We start from the raw sequence: 21,276 nt of genomic DNA on the forward strand, positions 1-21,276 counted from the left end.
GCTCAAGGTCAACTGTTTTCATTTCTCTCTGTTCATCACACCAAAGCTAATCAAAGTTTAGGCAACACTCCTTTGTTCCAGGGCTCAGGTATTGACAATACTGTACTTATCGACATCCTATTTTCCTTTATGCCATTTAAACGCGTATTCCTGTTATAGTTCGCTCAGTATATAGTAAATATCCGTTCGATGAATCGGTGCTTCACATCTACATACGTACATATTAACCAATATATATAGTTGTAAAGGAGATTTATGAAACTAAATAGGCAAACAATAACCAGACTTATTCTAAGAATTCTTTATTCCCCTGGGTTCTTATTTTCGCCGTTTATACGTAAACGTGCAGTATTTTGCTGTATATAAGGGACAAGTAAACGTCACAGCGTTTAAAAACAAAACGGCAAAGACAAACTCGGAGAAATCGCTAACTTGTCGTATGAGGTATAAGAGAGTTATAAAATGAACCAGAAGAAGAAACATTGCTAATTATAACCCAACTGTAAAAACGCCGTTCAGTTTTGGCCAAGTCAACAAACTCTGATATATTTGATGCCTTAGCCTACTCCGTACCTGTGATTACATAAACACCAGACGAAAAGTCGAGTTATGATTCCTGCCCGCTTTTCTTTATAATGGTAACGAAGGATAGGTTTCATGAATGATTCAGTGGTCATCCTCGATATCCAGGGGTTGCGCTCACTTTCAGTCTCTGCACCCCTGGAATATGTCATAGCAAAATTGAAGGCACGGAAATAGCTATTTGATTGGTCTCTGACCAATCGCTTCGCTGATACCTTGTCCTTTGAAGATTACAAAGGAGCGACACTCGACTTCAAAGCCGGTCATTTTTTACCGTTACGCGGCCGCGAGTTTCTTTTGATGTATATCAAAGGATCGAACTTGTTTACTTTTCTCATCAACAAGGTGGTACACACTGAGCCTTCAGTTTTGCTATGACATATTCCAGGGATGTAGAGAGCGTAAGTGAGCGTAACCCTTGGATATCGAGGATGTTCAGTGGTAAGTTACAAGTGTGAATAAATCAATATTTACAGCCTGTTTGCATTACACATGTACACATATACATTTAGTATGTGCACACATGTAAATGATATATAAATTAAAAATAAGAAACTTCGTCAAATTTGGTGTTAAGTTTTAAAAAGAGTAAATATAAATTAAACGTCAAATTTAGTCTTTAATTTCAAGCTATTTCGTAGCCTCTCAGGTAAATCTAGCTTAGAATGGACAACTGTTGTGTGTCAATAATTATAATTGTTAACATTTTATTTCAATATTATCATCTTAATCTTTTAAATGTTTGGACAGCATGTCTGGCTACGCTAATGGAATAGACACTGAAGGGTTTAGTTACAAGCGGAAGTGCGTCTCCCTAATGAACAATGGAAGCATTGACTCTCCCTGTTTAATACCGTGAGTTAATGATCAATATAACCGTAACATTAATCCTAACAGACCTGAATCAGTGAATTGTCAACTGTCCTTGGCTCTTCTGAAAGCCGTATTTGAATACAGTACAAAGATATCTGGCCCATTTCTCTTTTGTACATGTAAACATTCGATTTTTGGAACACATACATATCGTTAGTGCACGCCTCACTGTGACTTGTAGCGTCTACGTGACATTGCTGTAAAATGGACAAGCTATAATAGACAGTCGCGAGCGGTTTAAGAGTAAGTGGGGAAAATAATAAAATCTTTCAAAAAACACGGATGCGTTGATGTTTATGGCCTGTATATATGTGAGGGGGGGGGGGGGGGGGGGGGGGCTTAAATAGACCCAGTTTTACCAAAAAAAACCAAATGCAGATTAAACGTTTTACCCCAATATTAAAGGGATCCACGTGCTGAATCACACTTAGAGATGACCCATTGAAATCAAGTATAAGTTTTGGTTTGAATACTCAGTTTTTCTGGATAAATAACATTAAATCTTTAGTACTTAGAAATAAATGAAACAAACTACAGGATCATTAAAACGAAAATTGTTTGCTCGTGCTTGTAACCAAAATATCCGTAGCACGAACGGTTTTGCGGTTCAAATTCCTTGGAATCTTATGAAATGAAATGGAAGATAGATACCCCAGCGTAATCAAACAAGGCTAGACTATACACTGTAAAAAGTGTTATTCAAATTTTGACACGAAAAAGAAACAACGCATGGGAAGCAAAAATAACAACAAGCGATAATGAATCACAAACACCACAAATATCTGTGGGAAAACAGTGTGCGCTCTGCCTTATTTTTTAAAGAGTTTCCGAGACCAAATTTGGCACCTGTCATGAGGTTTCCTGTACAATTCATTAAAGTGTGTTCACCAACAACGAAATTTGAACACGTATGTTGTCTCAATCCATGAATCCTGAGTAATAACATACATATTTACATGTTTCATTGTATGACTTACAGCAGGTACATGAAATAACCTTAATCGTATAAATCGGAACAATGAAACTACATGTGTCATACAAATTGGGGCATTTTGATGGGACTTGAATAGGCTTGGCCCGATTCCTTTTGAACTTTCCATCCGAATAATACATGTAAAATGTATTCTGAAAGCCTGAAGCCTATTTCAGTGTTTGTGATTAATTCATACATGAATTTCCAAACTACATTGTGAACAAAACATAAGGAAGAATGAAAAGAACAGAGAAAAAATACAACTACATCTTGTATTTTACACACACAAAAAACGCGCTATAGTAATTTTAACATGTTATAGGCAAAACAAATTGTGCGTAGTCACCGAAAGCAAGAATTTGAGCATTTCCGGTGCAATGCAAGAGGGTCAATACTTGCATGTGTCCTCTTAGTGAATTAGGTGAAAACGAGGCACGAACCAGACTGTTAAATATTTCACAATTTGACCTGAAAATATCCGTATTGCATTGTTGCGTGCTTAAGGCGAGTTAGGACACGCGTTTAGTTAAACGTAGGCTGCTTCTAGGCACAAAGTCATCAAGCCACGTCCATGAATGCAAGAATGTATTTCAAAGAAAACGAAATTCTACATTTGCATCTCCGTGTGACAAGAGTAAACATCTGATAGTGAAGATGGAATTGGGTTCATCCTCGGACCGTCGCAGGTAATGACGAGAACGTGGCGTGTCTGTTCCGAGTTAGTGCTTCCGAATAAATACAAACATATATATAACAAACGAAAAACGGCGTCGCAGACTCATCTGTGTGCTTTAAAAGCTTCGTGTACATAAAATACCACGAGAACATCGCAAATTGTAGTTACATGTACGTTGCGTTTGTTTACGGATATATCCGAGACGATACGTCTAGGATGAATAAAAACAAGGTACACCCAACAAAACAAAATGTAATAACACCACGCCTTGGTTCATTCAGTCTAAAAGCAATAGTAATTGTCGAATTGTTGAAAAATTATTTCGTCTCTTTTTAACAACTCCTGTGTTTAAACAATATGTCGGGATTGTTTTGTAATAACTCAAAGACAAACGCACCACGATACCTCTGTAAAAGTTGGACGCTTAAACCCCACTGGTAACTTTAAGTCCAGCAAGTTCTACGCAGTCAGCTTGTTACGTTTGGTGCGTATTTTCGGTGTAGCTGCAATCTTTTAGAACGTAGCTTACCGCTTACATTTGCTAAATATATCGTTCAACTTTCCGTCTGTGTTGTCGACTCTTGACCTGTTTTATTAAAACGTTTCGGAAAACAGTTTCCGACACAGAAAAAGAAAAGTGTTGGTCAATGCCATTGATAAAATACGATGTTGTACATCAGAGAATTTGACAGTATACAGAGCCCCACAACGGGAAACCTCGACTTGATCAACGAGGACAGAGGAGCCGCGGACTAGCTGACAGTCGAGCGTCGATCCACAGGACGAGATCTCAGCGAGAGGTTGGTCTGCAGACGGGAAAATGTCATACTAAAATGGCGATAGACTCAAGATTTAGTGCATCCAAATATGGGAATAGAATCGGGGTCAAAGAACTGTCTTGGTTCACAAACAGAGGATTCTAAATAAGTTACCCGCATTACAGTGGAAGCACAGATCAGCTATTGAAACTGTCGGTGCTATTTTGATTGTAGAAATATAAAGTAAATACGCATAAAACAGTATACGTCTCTGGGTGTACAGTGTACCTCGTTCTACAAGATATTTGGATAGTTCAGGAAACCATCATTCAATGGTTTAAGACCATCGGATGAATAGCATACATCATTTACGTAACTGTGTTGCAAGATGATTCGGTGATGACGTAAAAGCGCGCGCTTCATCACCAAAACCGGAGAATCTCTGATATGAGTTACAATTATGTAATTCGAAGAATACACTTTTACGTCTGTTTAGATATGGTTCGCTTTTCCATGCTCTACACATTATTGTATAGCTAAGTGTATTTGCAAAAAGAAAAAATGAACCAAACCTTACAATATTTCGCTTCCCTAATCCAACTTAATGTCACCCTTAGCCTTTATTCTTATAATTTTGAAATAATTATAATTCCGTTTTCTGTTGAAGCATTGTTTCGGATTTTCCGGAAATGAACGTCCTTGTCGGTTTTTGTTTTACTTGTACTGTTTCAAATGAGGAGTGACAATTTATTAGCCAAGCCTCCTTCTCCTACTTAACACTTTAAAGTTCCAAACAGCCCTGACCTGGACAGGTTTAATCCAACCAATAGGGTTAGAAGATTACTATTTGTCATCAATGTCCAAATAAGGAAACAAAACACTTCATCGTTTCCAGAAGACGTCTAAATACAGACTGTTCAGAAATGAGTTTTCATCACCCAGTTCTGCGTCGTTCTTCACAATATTACACCAGAAAATTAAATTTAAGGTCAATAAATGAATTGGAAGACCGACTTGCAATATGTTCCCAAACTAAAATTATTGCTGCCGACATATGTTTCCTCTTTGTGAATACAATTAGCCTTGAGATGTTAATAAATGAAATGCCTTCTGTAACCTTTTTTTTTACATTTTAAATCGATTTCAATTTATTTTAAATAATATATATTTCAAGCTACATGTATATATAAAACAAAAGTACTGCAATATTTTTTTTTTTCTGCCAGGCAAGTCATATACGGCTAAATTAAATTTTGTCATTTTTAGAATAAACACCAGACGTGTCATTTAACATTTAGAAGCTAAGGGGAATGCAGAAAAAATAAAAATCGTCATTTTTTTTTTCAATATTCTGAAATTTTAAAAATGCCAAACTGTATGTTAACAACAACAGCAAGAAATGCCAACCCCTAAAAACTTCATAAATATACGGACAGAGACAGACACGACAGAACCCCTAAAAACTTCATAAATATACGGTCAAAGACAGACACGACAGAACCCCTAAAAACTTCCTAAATATACGGACAAGGACAGACACGACAGAACCCCTAAAAACTTCATAATTATACGGACAAAGGCAGACACGACAGAACCCCTAAAAACTTCATAAATATACGGTCAAAGACAGACACGACAGAACCCCTAAAAACTTCATAATTATACGGACAAAGGCAGACACGACAGAACCCCTAAAAACTTCATAAATATACGGTCAAAGACAGACACGACAGAACCCCTAAAAACTTCATAATTATACGGACAAAGGCAGACACGACAGAACCCCTAAAAACTTCATAAATATACGGACAGAGACAGACACGACAGAACCCCTAAAAACTTCATAATTATACGGACAAAGGCAGACACGACAGAACCCCTAAAAACTTCATAAATATACGGACAAGTACAGACACGACAGAACCCCTAAAAACTTCATAAATATACGGACAATGACAGACACGACAGAAACCCTAAAAACCTTCATAAATATACGGACAAAGACAGACACGACAGAACCCCTAAAAACTTCCTAAATATACGGACAAGTACAGACACGACAGAACCCCTAAAAACTTCATAAATATACGGACAAAGGCAGACACGACAGAAACTGAGTATGTACGTTAATAACAGTAGCCTGTATCTAACTAAATTGTGTAATAGTTTTTGCTTTCGAAAATATGGTTGAAGAAAATACGAATGGTCAAAGTTGGATACGTGCAGTTCAGAACCCGTATTCGTTAAACCGTTCTCCCGCTCAAGAATGGAATCTGTGCTCAAACAAATATCGCTTAAACCATGTGACGTGAATATAAGGTTGAGTCGAAACATTTTTAACGGTATTCAGCTGTAAGTCTCTCTTAAATTCTCCCAACTCATTAACAAAAGATGGGTATCATTGATTTATCACCAGAACAAGAAATTAAACTTAAGCACCGAGCCTGAGTTTGAGCACGGGAATAGTGTGAATGCGAGCGCAGGTGTTCTGGCTCTGGGACTATCAACGAATTTAGACTCAACCTTAACTTGAATGCCATTTATCTTTAAAACGCTTTATCAAAATATTTATTTAACAAAGTTGAATACTCAAATAATGTGAAAATGGATTTTTCAAACAAATTAGGGCCAATTTTAATAGGAAATATGTATTTTAACGACGTTTCAAATCTGAATTTAAGTGTACGGCTGCTAGGATCGTGGAACCTGGTCGTATTTTACATGTTTAAACGTTGTTCGCGATTAAACGAATGAACGTGACCTTTCGGTAGTCAAAAATTGGACATTAAGCGTCAAAAATGAAAAACATAAAGTGCATATTGTCCCAAAAAATAAATACAAAACAGACCAATTTGTTCTGAATCAGCATGATAAATGTGCATTCTAATTCATTTGGACGTTTTGACTAAATATTGTATCAATACAATACGACAAAACGTTTATGGACGATCAGTGAAACGATAATGACAAAGAACACGAGACTTTTATTTTAAACGAAGAGATCCTCTTTCCGATGATTTATCGACATTAAAATTGCATTACTGAAGTAGTGTCATAACAGACAACCCACGCCCAGGGCTGCCGAACGTTGTACGGAGACCGTGGCACAAGTAAAAACCTTAGTTTGATAATAAACATGCATGCGATTTTTTGATGATTAGTCAACGATCTTATTCCATTTTATTATATCTTCACGGCGATTTCCCCGAAACACGGTGTCTTTACACGGTGCGATGGGTAGCAGACGGCAAGAATCAAAGACCATTCGCTTTTCTTAGTGATTAATCATCAATGAAATATTCGCTAGAACTACGTGTCGAAACAAAATCGATTAATGCCTTAATTAATACAGTAATTATAGTTATGGCTGTCCCACAAGTTGCCATGTAACACCTTGTGAAGCTTTAATGCACTGTCATACATGTGGCTTTATCCGTCTGTGTGGAGAAGGCGGAATACCAATAATGAGAGAGAGTCATAGGAACGGCACTTTACGATATGTTTCACTAAAGTCCGCACTTGGAGCATTCTAAAGTCAATTTGTCCCGTCCGCCCCTCAACTCTGATGCAAGCACTTTGTATAGAAGATTCTCTATGTTTGATTGCCTTCAATTTTAATCCCCTAACAAGGTCGTTAACCTGAAACATCGTCTGTAATTAGAGTAAATGGCTTGAGACTTATTGCGCATGCGTCCCCCGAGGTTTGAATACCCCAGCCACTAATAGCACTCGGTGCAACAATAAAACAAAATGGCTTCTCTTGACGTCATATAGGGATCTGCACATAACTACAATAAGAAAATCCCATTGGTGATTCATGAAAACGGACGAGTTGAGCACTTTACCCCGTCCGCAACAGGCAGAATTTAAAATGGCAACTTCACTACGTCAGGAATGACTGATATTCAAGCAAACATACTCATCAAGCATGATTGCTTCAGTCAGGCTTTTTTAATTTCTGTTTTTAAAGTTTCCAAAACTTGTACTGGAACTATGCATTGGAATGTTTAAAGGGTATGAGTATAACTCTAATCAAAATCATTTCTTAAAGGAAAGTCATGCTTGTACATTGCGAAACATCTATGAAAAAGTTATAAAGACAAAATTAACACACTAAAATGAAAGAAAAAAAGTAAATAGCAATGTTCTGTGTTTAAAAATGTAGGGGCTAAACTACGATTCGAACTCTGGGCCTCTAATGATTAAACTGTCGCTCTTACCAGTTTTGAGCTACATGTACCTGCATCTGGTTACATCTAAGTCATATGTCATACATTTTCATCATATATTATAACGGCTTTGTATTACTGATTATCTATCGAACATCACTATACAGTATACCTTCTTTCAAATATGACAGTTTGTCAAGACAATGTATGACGTTATAAAGCAGTTCGGCGATATGTAGAGGGACGTGAGCAAAGGATTGCCAGGGGGAAAAGAATAGCATGACCAGATGAGATACAATGCTAGCGTGTCGAGGTTACACCATACCAATTTGATGACACTCTTAAACTGCTTTTGAAAAGCCTCGTCTTCTGTAGACACCGTAGCAACGTGGCTGCGCTGTTACGGCGACACCAAACCTCTAATCAATCAATCATGACATGACGTCAGCCTTACGGTGCAGGCGCCAGCACAAGGGAACAAAACCGTGCATAGCTATTAAAGTCTTACAACGACGAAATAGTAAACTTTTCTTAATATGACCAAATATTCATTTGAAAAAATATACAGTTTACAAAAGCGCCAAATTTGCTTGCAAATGATTTAAGAGGAAGTTTACTCTAATGGCTTTGCGCAAAATGGTAGACATAGAGACACCGATATACTGATTTATCTTTAAATCGAGTTATTAGTCTAATTTATAATTAAAATGCACATTAACAATGAACCTTTATAAATCGCGTTGTCTAATTTAATTTCAATCTTCATCAAACGAAGCACATCGATTCTCAGTGCCATTCCTTAAGATCTTAAGAAACGGGGGAACGCCATTATTTTCAAGAATTTTTTTAACTATGACTCAGATTGTGCCTTCGACCTTTCATGCTTGTAGGTCTTTAACACCATGGTACGTGAGCGAAGCTGCTTAACATCGCTTGTAATTCATTGCAAAAGATCGTGATCTGCGCAGATTTATAAACCAAACCGTTCATTGGAGTTATCCGTCCCGGAGAAACAAGCACGTGGATTTATCCTACTGTGCCACAGACTAAATAGTACATGCAAATTAGGAAGCCGTGACAACGCCATTGGCACCTAATCTTGACAAGCCTTAAAAAGGTTCAGTCAAAAGTCTAAAGGACACATATATTACCATGAACAGTTTTATACATATGGTTGAACCGCTGCAAAATTTTGTATGGTTGCTTATCATTATACGAAGTTAATTCCAATGCTTTGGTTTCAAAAACAATCGATACGATTACAGAGTTTTAAATTGTTTCTGAAAAAACCCAATCCATTAATGTCTCACTGGAAGGCTGGATTTCGGTTAATCGGTACCCATTACCAACACTTGTGTTCTGGGTGTAAACAAAATCAGAGTGGCTAAACCAGGATTCGAACCCTGAACTTTTAATTGTTATACAGCCAATCTAACCATCTGAGCAACTTGGTCAACGGAAGTCTCCCGGACCAACTGTGCTTCAGCGATATCCGGCGAAATTAAGGGGAGGTCACTGTGTATAACAAAACTTAAGTGTCTTACAATCCAGAAAGTATGAGACGATAAAATACCTTCTCACGAACGAACGTATTCTCGCAGTACTAGGAATAAGAACACTGATATTGAAGTCAGCACGGAAGCAATGGGCGAGTTCTATGAGAGCGTCAAAACGAAAGTTGGACAAAACAAAAAAGAAATAGAGAGGGTACGAAGTGAGGCAGACGACCTGAAGGAATCTACACGTGATCTTTGTGACTCCAGAGCCAAAGTCGAGAATGAGCTGCTGATGTTGAGAAAGGAATGTAATGACCTGAATTGTGTGACTGAGGATCTTCAATGTCGATCGATGAAGAACAACCTTATATTTACTGGACTACAGGAACAGAAATACGAGAACACCGAGGAAAAACTAAAAGATTTCATACGATGGGAACTAGGAATTGAAAGAGACATCCCTTTTGGTAATGTACACCGGTTCCAGCGGTACGTAAGGGGAAAGACCAGACCAATTGTAGCAAGATTCCTTTTCAACAACGNACAAACTCTCTCTCTGACACAACAAATTGACAAGCATTCTTTTATCCATTACATTCTTTTTACCAATTTTCGTTTTACTTCCCTAAACAAATTGTCTCATAAATGTCGTTAAGCTCAAAGCGTTACCTATAAACATTACGACTATAACATTAACTTCACCTGAGCCGAGTCGTGTGGAATTTATTGACTTGCCAGGTCGTGTTTTAACCGAAATTAACGCTAAATAGAGAAAAGACATACTTGGAGAGAATGTTACTTGTAGATTGCATTCCCTATACAGGCGATACGAACTTCCTTGACAGAAGGCCCTCAATCTTAAAAATAATTAAATACTGGAGGCTTCACCTAAGTTACATGTACATATACATAAAAAATTAAAGGCCACCAACACAGAAGTTAGAAATTGACTGCATGCTGATATTCAATTATTCAAACCCTATTTTACATCATTTTTTAGATACTATATATAAAACAAAATCCACAGTATTGCATACTATCTTTAACAGGAAGCCTTCTATCCATAATAAAATTCCATTCTGAAAGCTCCACATAAGATAGATATTTACAACTAGAAATAAAGGCAACCAACCCAGAAATTAGAAATTGAATACATGTATATGTATGTACAGTAGTATGGATTTATACATTATTTTACAACAACGTTTCATAAGTCAGAATTTATAGAAAATCTGCTGTATTGCATACACGTTTGTCATCGTAACACACAGGAGAGCCATACTTTACGGTTATGGAACTTAATAACGTCGAATGGGGATAGACTCGTCAGGGAAATGTTATTTGTCCTAAAACGATTACAAGAAATATATATTTTCATTTAACCCTAATAATCCCTAACACTTTTCATCTGCATCAATTATGGATCAGCCCGTATACGAATGGAGGATGAGAATTGCATGAAAATTAGATATCTTTGACAATGGGTTTATTTTGTAATGCATGTAATCTATAAAATCGTTTGCGAAAACACGTTCAGTTATCTCCCTTGTATAAACATTTATCTATATTTACTGCAGTGAATAAACTATTGCATATTTCTGCTGGCAATGCACTACAGTGAATAATCTATTTTATATGTCTGCTGGCATTGCACTACAGTGCATAAACTATTATATATTTCTGCTGGCATTGCACTACAGTGAATAAACTGTTTCATATTTCTGGTGGCATTGCACTACAGTGAATAAACTATTATATATTTCTGCTGGCATTGCACTACAGTGAATAAGCTATAATATATTTCTGCTGGCATTGCACTACGGTGAATAAACTTTTATATATTTCTGCTGGCATTGCACTACGGTGAATCAACTTTTATATATTTCTGCTGGCATTGCACTACAGTGAATAAACAATTATATATTTTTGCTATCATTGCACTACAGTGAATAAACTATTATATATTTCTGCTGGCATCGCACTACATTGAATAAACCATGTGCATATATTTTACCTAAGCGGATATATATATATTGTATTACAGTAATTAAACTTTATTTACATGTTTACATATTTTAAATGTTGCAAGACCATTGTCGTCGGGCAAGGTAATAAATTGTCTCCTTTTGCAATTTGGATCAAAATTAAAAAACACAGTGTAAAGTACTGTGTCTCTTATATTTGCGATGAGAAGACTAGAATATCCTACACAACTGTTACATTCATCACGTGGGAACATTAAATAAATCTGTACCCTCATGTCATATTTCACAACGGAAAACCCTGTAAAGGAGACCATATCTTTCCTTAACAAGGACGTGTGAGTTCTAATTACAGAATGTGATCCAGTCACGAGATTTTGCACGTTCCAGTACATCTGTTTCTATGAATCAGTACAGGTCTTAGAATGCTGCTTTAACAGGGCAGTGTGTCGTGTTCGTTAATGGTTATACATGTGTAACAAATCAGGTAACAGATAATATTGACCTGTTGACTTTTAGAACACAACCCATCTACATATATGTACATTGATATAATTGAAGGAATGAACTAATAAAAAATAGTCTTGATCTTTCTTTAGACGCTTACTCTTACGGAACACATGGAGCCTGTTCGTTTATGCAGAACAATCGGTTTGACCGTTTATAAATGTAAATAAAATCGGGTATAAATCCTGGCGGATCTGCAAATGTTTAAGCAGGCCTTGCAAGGCTTTGCCAATGCTCGCCTGTAAGCAGCATCAGATTACCAGGTCCGACCCTATTTAATAAACGAACATCTGTGGTCCGACCGGTTTGACTGTTTAAACGAAAACGTGCCCTGGTCTTATTTGTCTTGTATTTTTATTTAAACTTTTTCTTCTGTTTATATTTTACGCTAATTTTATCGAATTTCGGTTCGAATGTTTGTGTGTGCTGCCTGTACACTATGGCTGTACCCATTCCAAAGAACTGTTTATGACAGGGTACTATTTCAGATATCTATATTTCTCCGACAACCGCTATAGGTTTGCTCACTCCAGGCTAATCTTATTGGATAAACTTGCTAGGAGTTGATATACATTCTTGATTACCCACTTAAGGCCGTGATTTCATTGGTCAATCTTTCATTATGACGTCACGTAACAATGTTATGTGACGTCATATTCCATTGTGACGTCATGATTAGCGGGAATTGCTCCCCCGAGGCGCGGACAGGGCACAAGTCTAAACATCGTAGCCCTTAGTAAACTGTTTCTGTGTCACGAATAACGTACATGTCTATATTGATACAAGCCTACATGTATATCATAAAGGAATCGAATGTCCCTTTTTGCCTAATTCATGGAATGTTAGACATGCATTGAATTGCTATATTTATCAGTATTCAAAAGCTAAAAATGAGGGGAAACCCCTTATTTACATCTGATAATTATATACTATTTAGAAAAAAAGCTATGTTCTCTTGTATATCTGAGAATACAGTTTTTCACAACGGACGACTTGGTGATCATTTTAACGAGCTATCCCTTGACATGACAAATGAGCGTTATTTGTCTCGTACAGAAACACACAAATCACCGCATCAGTCCATGGCTTAACTAACCATAAGACGCGAACACCATTGTCAGGGATCAAAATCGATTTCTTTTTTCAATAAAACTATTTAACGGGTATTTTTTGTTTGATAAATCACAAGTTAAACAACAGAGCTAAACAGAGAAGAAAAAACAACTCAAAAAAAAACAAAAAAAAAACAAAATATCTTCATATATATTGCATATCAAAAGCCATTATATAGAATAGCATGTCGAAATTAATTTATATCAAATTAGTCTCGAAGAGAGATGATAAGGATAGCGATTGGACAAGCTTGTGTATTACATTTTGTACAGGTATCTATACAGTGTAGGGCAGATATGCTCTGCGACTTACGTAGTTGTGTTACGACAAATACATATCTGCTGATATAGGACCCACATAACATCGCATATTGCATCCATTTATCACATTTAACATGCTTCCGGGTGAAATATGCAATATATAGAAAATCCTTGTTTTAACGTCCTTCGTTTTACTGTCATCTTCCTTCCCGCCAATGTTCTCTTTTCTTTATTTATTATTCCATAATCCCCCGATATATTGCCAACCCCTCTTGCTATGTCAAAATTAGTTTTAAAGTATTGTTCATACTGATCGGGTTGTCACTCACATTGTCGCCATTGTGAGGTATACTTAGTATACCCAGTGTATAGTTCAGTGTTGAGTTTGTGCCTGATAGCGGCCTTAAGTTCTTTAAATACATGTTTGTCTTCGTTTTATAGCAAAGACATTTGTTTCGGGCAATAAGGACAAATAACAATACTTCGACACTCCCTTTGCACAACAATCAGCGGAAATGCATGAAAACACATACATGTAGTTAAGGAACCCGGAAACCGGACAACATTTCCGTGTTAATTTTGTTGTTTTTTTGTTACCTCAATGTGAGGAGAATTTGCACGAGAGTGTAAAAAAGTGAGGTAAAAAAAAAGAAGAAATTACAATATGAGAGTATGAAAAAGTGAGAGAGAAAGAAATGAGAAAGTGTTGATTTGTGAAGAAAGAAAATAGAGAATGTTTTATGTATTGTGGGTTGTAACTGGGGCATCCCATCCCCAGACAACCCACGAATGATGTATGCATGCCTGGGTTATTAAATGTATATATAGAAAAAAAGAAAAAAAAAACTTCTGCAACGTTTGACGTAGAACAATATTTTGAATAATAAAAAATGAAAAAAGTTCCCTTGTGACTACTCATTTCATTTGTCTTTTTTTCAAATGTCTTCCGCGCTTTGTTTATAACATGTACTACTTATTTATGAAAGCAAGAATCGTTTATTCGTTATCTTTATTTTCACAGTTAATTCAATTTAGTAATCATTAAGACCTCTGGAGTATACACCATGCATGACTAATAAGTAAAAATTTAATCACAGATGTAGAAATATTTAAATGAAAAAACAATCTTATGATCGTGCTGTGAAAAATGTGGAAATAACTATTGTAAAAATATTTGAAATAAAAAAGGGGTATCTGACCAATAGGAGTTTACATGTCCTATCTAGTTTCCGGACACTGTTAATATGTTTGTTTCATTGTAAATCATGATCACTAAGAATGTTTTTGTAAGAAAGAAAATTAAGTTTACACTGATATGCACAGGAAATGAGTTCAACAAAGGGAAAAGAAAGGTTTTTTCACATATTTTTTTATTTCTATTTTGTTTACTGCAAATAGCATGTACAAGACGCAAAAACATATCCCAAACAGAACGGGCTTATGATTATAAACAGATTGAGACAAATTGAACCTTCTCAGAACATACTGTTATGTAATTAGAGAAAATATTAATAAAAAAATAGGTCGTGTTCGTTTCAAGAATAAAACAAATATTTTGATAAAACAAAAAAAACAGCTCGCCTTGAATTTCAGTTTTCGCTAACACGAGAGGACGTGATTAATGCATTTCTACAGGACTTTATAGCTTGCGTACCGCTGAGAGATACATATATTTTTTGAGACATGTACATATATTGCTGTGCACTGTCGTATCACTAATAACGTCACGGAATCGGGATTGCATCTTACTGAAATATACATCGGAACATAAAAGGTAATAACAATTGTCTCCGTTCTTTCTTTTTTTTCAGACCTAATGTTGTTAGATGATTTATGACAAAAATAAAACGTGTACTTGTACATGTGTTATTACATGTACATAATGGAAAACCACGTGCCAAATGACATTATAGGCAATAAAACATATAAAATATTGATAATAATATTGACGTGTTTCTATATTTGTTTTTACGTTATAATAAACTCGTTGAGTTATGTAGGACGTTTATTTCCAAAATCTTTTTTGAAGCTTTACTTTTCCTAAAGAAAGAAAAAATGTTGGTTTCCAAAACATTTCAGAAAAAAATGCCTTTCGGGCTTTTTAAATAGAAATCTGTGTGTAGCAGAGAACCTTTTCACTCAATGAGACCTAAGTTAATAAATACGACATATAATGTATGTAACCTTTCAGGGGGAAAAAGATATATGTTTCATTAGCATAATATATGTAGCGCGGTGTATATATGAAAGTAATTACTTCGCTTAAGTTCGGAAGTAATCGGGTGGTAGAGGTCACGTGGGTAATAGGCCACGTCCAGCCCACGATTCCGTGCTTCGTTGTCTTAAACTAGATGTTAGAAACACTTGGTACAATGTAGCTGTACACTGTTAATAGGTCAGCGTAATGGTCAAGAGGTTCTGACTTATGTTCTGTATTAAGATTTAAATAAGGGTTCATGTTGACTATTTGTCATATATAAAGTCATATACAATTTACAACAACACTCATTTACATCTTACTAAGAACGTGTAAGTAAAATTTAATTGAGTAACTTTCAGTAATTAGTATATGTAATTAACAATTAGATAAATATGTTTATTGATATGTACGAATGTTTATTATAGAGAAAGATGTTATTGTATAGCATTGTGTAATTGTTTTATAAAAATATATGAAGTAGTGGGAAAATGTCAACTTTCTTATCATTAAGTAAAACTATCTATAGATCAATTGCTTATATCACGTTACATATATATATATATATATTAAAATAAAGCCACTTATGCATTGTATATTATTCATAGCATTTAGTTGCCTCAACGATGTATATGTATATTAAATCGTAGTTATTTGTATCCGATATACATGTATTTTAACTTCATATAACGTTAATATCAAATCAAATATTCAAAATTCATTTTTATATTATACGTGTAAAACTATGAGCATATTTGTGCCGATTTTCTAAATCAATTTGAATCTCGGGGTAAGTGTATTTTATTTGGTGTTTATTTTCAGTTTTAATAATTAAAAAAATAAAACAGCTTCAACTTTTACCTGTATAGAAAGCGGCTTGCGTCTTGGTAATCAAACATGTTTAACTGAAGCACACTTTTCTGAACAATTTATCTATAAAATTAATGACTATTTTTTTTATTTCATGTAACGTGATGGACAGGCCAGCTTTCCTATTAAAGAGAAACTTTTTGTTGACACGGAAAGTAAGTCATACATAAATGCCATTTACATATCTGTATTGCATAACACACATTGGTATCAGATTCACTCATGACCTTCAAACAACACAGAGAAGAGGGGGTCTGATGCAGACACTGATATTTAACGTTACGGACACATATCGGGTCACGTGCGCACGTGTACGTGCTGCAGGTGTCACAGTATCGTACATCTGCCCTGCCTTAGCTAATAAACAAACGATAAATGGCACGTACAACTGTATATTACTGACACCGTTAGACAAGCTAAACTCAATTTTAAAAATATCGAACGCCAAGGAATTGTTCTTAAACATAAACAATCGCTAAGTTCCAAACGCCTCGCGTGCCGACAGTGTATGATGAGAACGTAATGCGATAATTGTACAAAACTGTCGATTCCGTCATCTCGTTCAACACATGATACGCCGCTGGATAATTTATCACATTGACGAACACGCACCTGTTCATCTTTCAAAATCGGTTACCTGTGCTCTTTGATGTTAATTGCACAGGTATTTTCTTTATTTTATATCAGGTAGTCGAATGTTTCATTTCCGGCGCATTGTTACATCCGTAGGTACAAAATGCACCGATGGCGTGTGGCGGAAATATGTCAAGATCTCCGAAAGGAAACTCCATAGTTACGTGTATCATATGGCTTGACTACAGGTACTGTAATATTTATACTCTAATAGTCGGTAACATATGGCTGTTTGATATCGATGCATCCTTCTGTTCATACAGAATTACGTCCGTCCTTATTTAGCACCATATGAAGAAATGTACCTTAAGATCAAATGGCAAACCGCTTAATCAATACTTGTTGACTGGTATACCAAACCATTGATTGTTTAATTGGAAGTAGAGAGCGTTATTGCTTCTTGGTTACAATTAGAATTACGTTCTGCCTTTTGCTTCGTTCGTTATATTTTTGATACGGTTTCCTGTTGCTAAATTAAACACGATTTTGAAGTACATGTATTAATCCAACAGCATTTGGAAGTGTTTTTTCACGCATTCCAAGAATTGACTTGATTTAAACTCTTCTTTATACACAATTACCCTATGGGTACCACCGGAGAATTTTATTGATAGACTTAAATGCCTACGTGTTTCCCCGAATCGCATATCGAGCGCACAGAACCCCCAAGGTAACCAATTCACCGAATCATTTATTGGAACTGATGTAACGAAAACAAGACAAGGAGACCATGTTTAGAATTGTCAAGTATGTAAGCTTGTACGAGACACTCATGATAAAAGCGATAGCGAACGAGTTTGAAATACGCCAAAGGAAATAGCGACTCTGCCGTCGCGAGGTTTGATTTTCATTTATGCGTTTTCTGCAGGGATTTGAAGACAAATGGATACTAAATTATCGTTTTCTCCCATCGGATGACATAAATGTCTTGTCCTTAAAAATATAATGGCTCAAGGCTATGAGCTCATTTTTTTGCTCACACTGATCCATCAAAATCCTGATTTATGATTCTGTTGGCTTGAAGAGTCGGTGGTACCTTGCCTGCAATCAGGGAGAAATTTTAGCACGGCAAGATTGTTTGTGTGTTAAATAGTAGCAACAAGTCTTAATAAATTCCAGTATGTTACACTCAAAATCATGACTTTTTGACCCAACTTGAAGATTTATAAGCAACGTGTATCACTCCATGACGACGCGTACGCATCCGTTCGTTAGCATCACGCTATTTCCGGTAAGCCAGTTCCTAGACTGTCGTATGTCTTAAAATGAATTCGACAACTAATGCATCATTTAAAGACAATTTAACGCTTACGGACGTCGGAATAAAACAAAAATTGTAACATTTGGGGGAAGCATTAAAAATTACTTAAATTCCGGTATGTGTTCAGCGGAATTTTTTACTGCACAAACCAATGTAGCACACACACCCTTTAACTTCTTCTGAATTAATAAAGTTCACAGTGTAGCTATCTACCACAAGTTAGTGTTACGTAGACAGGTGACATCACTACTTACCTTTGACCCAGACCAGCCTCAGTACCAGGCATACTAAAATCACCGCTAATTCCATGATACAATAGCAGAACTGACGTGTTCACAGCACACTTGTAAACAAGAACTACTCCTAAAACACATGTGGTTCACGTATAAAACTTTCACATAAACATCGTTGTTGATAGTACTCCTACAAGGCCCTCGCGTGCTCCGCTCTGTCACCAGTGAGACCGACACAGCAACTAGTGCTGTAGTCCTAATGGGGGTCTATCGAACGCCAATCAACACACATGTATAGTGATACGCTACACCTGTAAGCGATTTCTACTTATATTGTGTGTGAAAACAACCTATTTCCTCTCATCTAACACTTTACATACGTCTTTAAGGTGAATGGGCATTGACGGTAGCTTTGCGATCTTAGCCAATCGCAGGATACGTAACAAAGGGCATCATCGATTGATCGGTAGAATAGCGGAGTTTCCCTACAGCCCAGTCGGGACGATAGATAGAGGATTTTAGAGACACGAGGAGACAGGGAACGGCTGTGAGTGATTTAACAGCAAATACAAACAGTAGGATAGGTACAAATGAGAGGACCCCTACAAACCTGTTTCAGTTAAGATATCGAAAACACGGGAACAGCTAATGGCAGTTATCCATCAAATTATCACAGATTTCTACTCGCTGAAAGGATACAGTGTGGAGGTATCCACACTACGTATATAGACTTGGGTATTTCGTCTGAGAAAATTTAGTTAGTGAACTAATCGAACCGCTTGATATATCGTCATTGGCTTGAGTTAGTACGGTAATTAAATGTCATGAATCTTTTAATGTGCTAATGTATTAATTCAAAGATATGTATTGATTTCTTTCCTCTCAGACGAACCTTACCACAGACAAAGCGAATGAGCTAGGAATCTGTATTATTAGATCATTACCAATTAATCTAAAAATCGCCATTATCCATATATATGGTATTTTTTAATAAGTTAAAAAACGAAAACGGTTGTATACTTATGGCCCTTCTCTCGCGATGATGGAAATGGAGGTAAACTAGATAAAGTCAAAGTCTAATCAAAGAAAGTCAGCAAAACGAAAAGCCAAGCTCAAGTCAAAGAGGCGAAACATATACATTGTTTGACCTACATTTTCTAACTTGCTGTAATACCTCGCAAGATTCATCATGTGAAGTTTGCTGATTGCCGGATTTTTAGTAATAGGGTAACTGGGATAAAATACTGAATTCAAACCAAAGTTGGTGAAGTGGAACATGTAGGTCACAGTGACCTACATTTGTCTCATTGCTGTAATAATCCTGAAGATTCATCTTGTGTAGTTTGGTAAATACTAAGCCCGTTTTCCGAAGCCGTTCTCATGTACAGACTCTATGCTGAAGTAACATTTCTTGTTCCGGTTATGAATGAATAAATATCCACATTTGAGTAATTCTTTTAGAGAATTTTGAAGCCAAATACTATTTTTTGGCATGTAGATTTTTTTTACCTTGACACATGATTTTTCCAAGTTTGAAATAAGTTGGCTTGATGGAAAAAAAAAACATGCTTAAGCATGACATTTTTTTGATGAATACTTACCATGGCAGTCTAATATTTAGATTAATGGAGCCAAACCCATCGTGTAACCACAATTAGTGAAGTGAAAAATAAAGGTCACAGTGACCTACATTTGACATATTGCTGTAGTAAACCAAAAAAAAAGTTTTCATATATGAAGTTTGATGACTGTAGGACTTCTAGTGTATACTATAGCTGTCGCACGGACGAACGGACAGACGGAGAGGCAAACACTCACGTCCCCTTAACTGAATTGCGGAGGAATAGAAATATACAACAGTATGAGCGCACAGAGAGAAACAATCGAAACTGAAATATCGAAACCAAAATATGAAAAAAAAATGGGCCTAGGTTATGTTAAAGCAAAAAGTTATTATGCGCATCCAAGAATCATTCGTTGCGGAACCACGTGTTCCGAAAGAGTAAGCGCTTCCGGTACCACATGTGGCAGTTAAACATTTAAATATACCGTTTTCTACCATGACCGCCACATCCTATATGATACACTTATTGTCATTTGCGATGTTAGGCGGAGATGCGGGTTAATATTATATTCATATTTCCGAAGGGTAATATGGAATTCATGAAAGTGACGCGAGCCCGCATCTCTTGTCTTACTCTGGTACTCTTGAGTACCTTAATCTTTTATGTTGATATCACCGTCAAGAATATTGCTTAGTACCGTTTTGTAAAATTACAAGACCGTCTGGAGTATATATTGGTTAATACCGTTTTGTAGATTACAAGACCGCCCGGAATATATTGGTTACATATGTAGTATCGTTTTGAAGATTACTCGAGCCTATTGCACCTTTGGCCTGGATAATTCAGAATTCAAACTCGTTGGGGTAATATAAGTAGATTCATTACCAGTATTTGAACGTTGCATTGCTCAGAACAAACAAGTAATGCAGTAAACTATTAAAATATGTTTGTAGTCTTTTATAGCTGTAAAATATCACACGTGTATATTTATTGTTCTTGAAGACGGGAAACATGATTGTTTGATCAACAGGTAAGGGAACTGTATGCTGCTTCGAAACATAAACCCCAAGCTTTATTTTCTCCGCTCTTCTTGTGGAGGAAAAGGGAATGTCTCTCAAGTACAAAGCT

General features: G+C 36.2%; 1 protein-coding gene across 2 annotated transcripts in view; it reads right to left on the bottom strand.

The window, feature by feature from the left end:
* Positions 1-21,276, bottom strand: part of LOC110454239 (lachesin-like) — a 218,478-nt gene that overhangs the window by 92,782 nt on the left and 104,420 nt on the right. The window contains exon 1 of one of the 2 annotated variants that reach the window (XM_021503654.1): positions 18,605-19,038. The exons of the other annotated variant lie outside the window; for it this stretch is intronic. Within the exon in view, the coding sequence (XP_021359329.1) occupies positions 18,605-18,659 (55 nt within the window). The 5' untranslated portion in view covers positions 18,660-19,038. Of the gene's footprint in view, positions 1-18,604; positions 19,039-21,276 lie in introns of those variants that run through there. 2 annotated transcript variants of the gene reach the window in all.

This window comes from Mizuhopecten yessoensis, unplaced genomic scaffold (assembly GCF_002113885.1).
Source record: "Mizuhopecten yessoensis strain PY_sf001 unplaced genomic scaffold, ASM211388v2 scaffold7725, whole genome shotgun sequence".
Classification (NCBI taxonomy): Eukaryota; Metazoa; Mollusca; class Bivalvia; order Pectinida; family Pectinidae; genus Mizuhopecten; species Mizuhopecten yessoensis.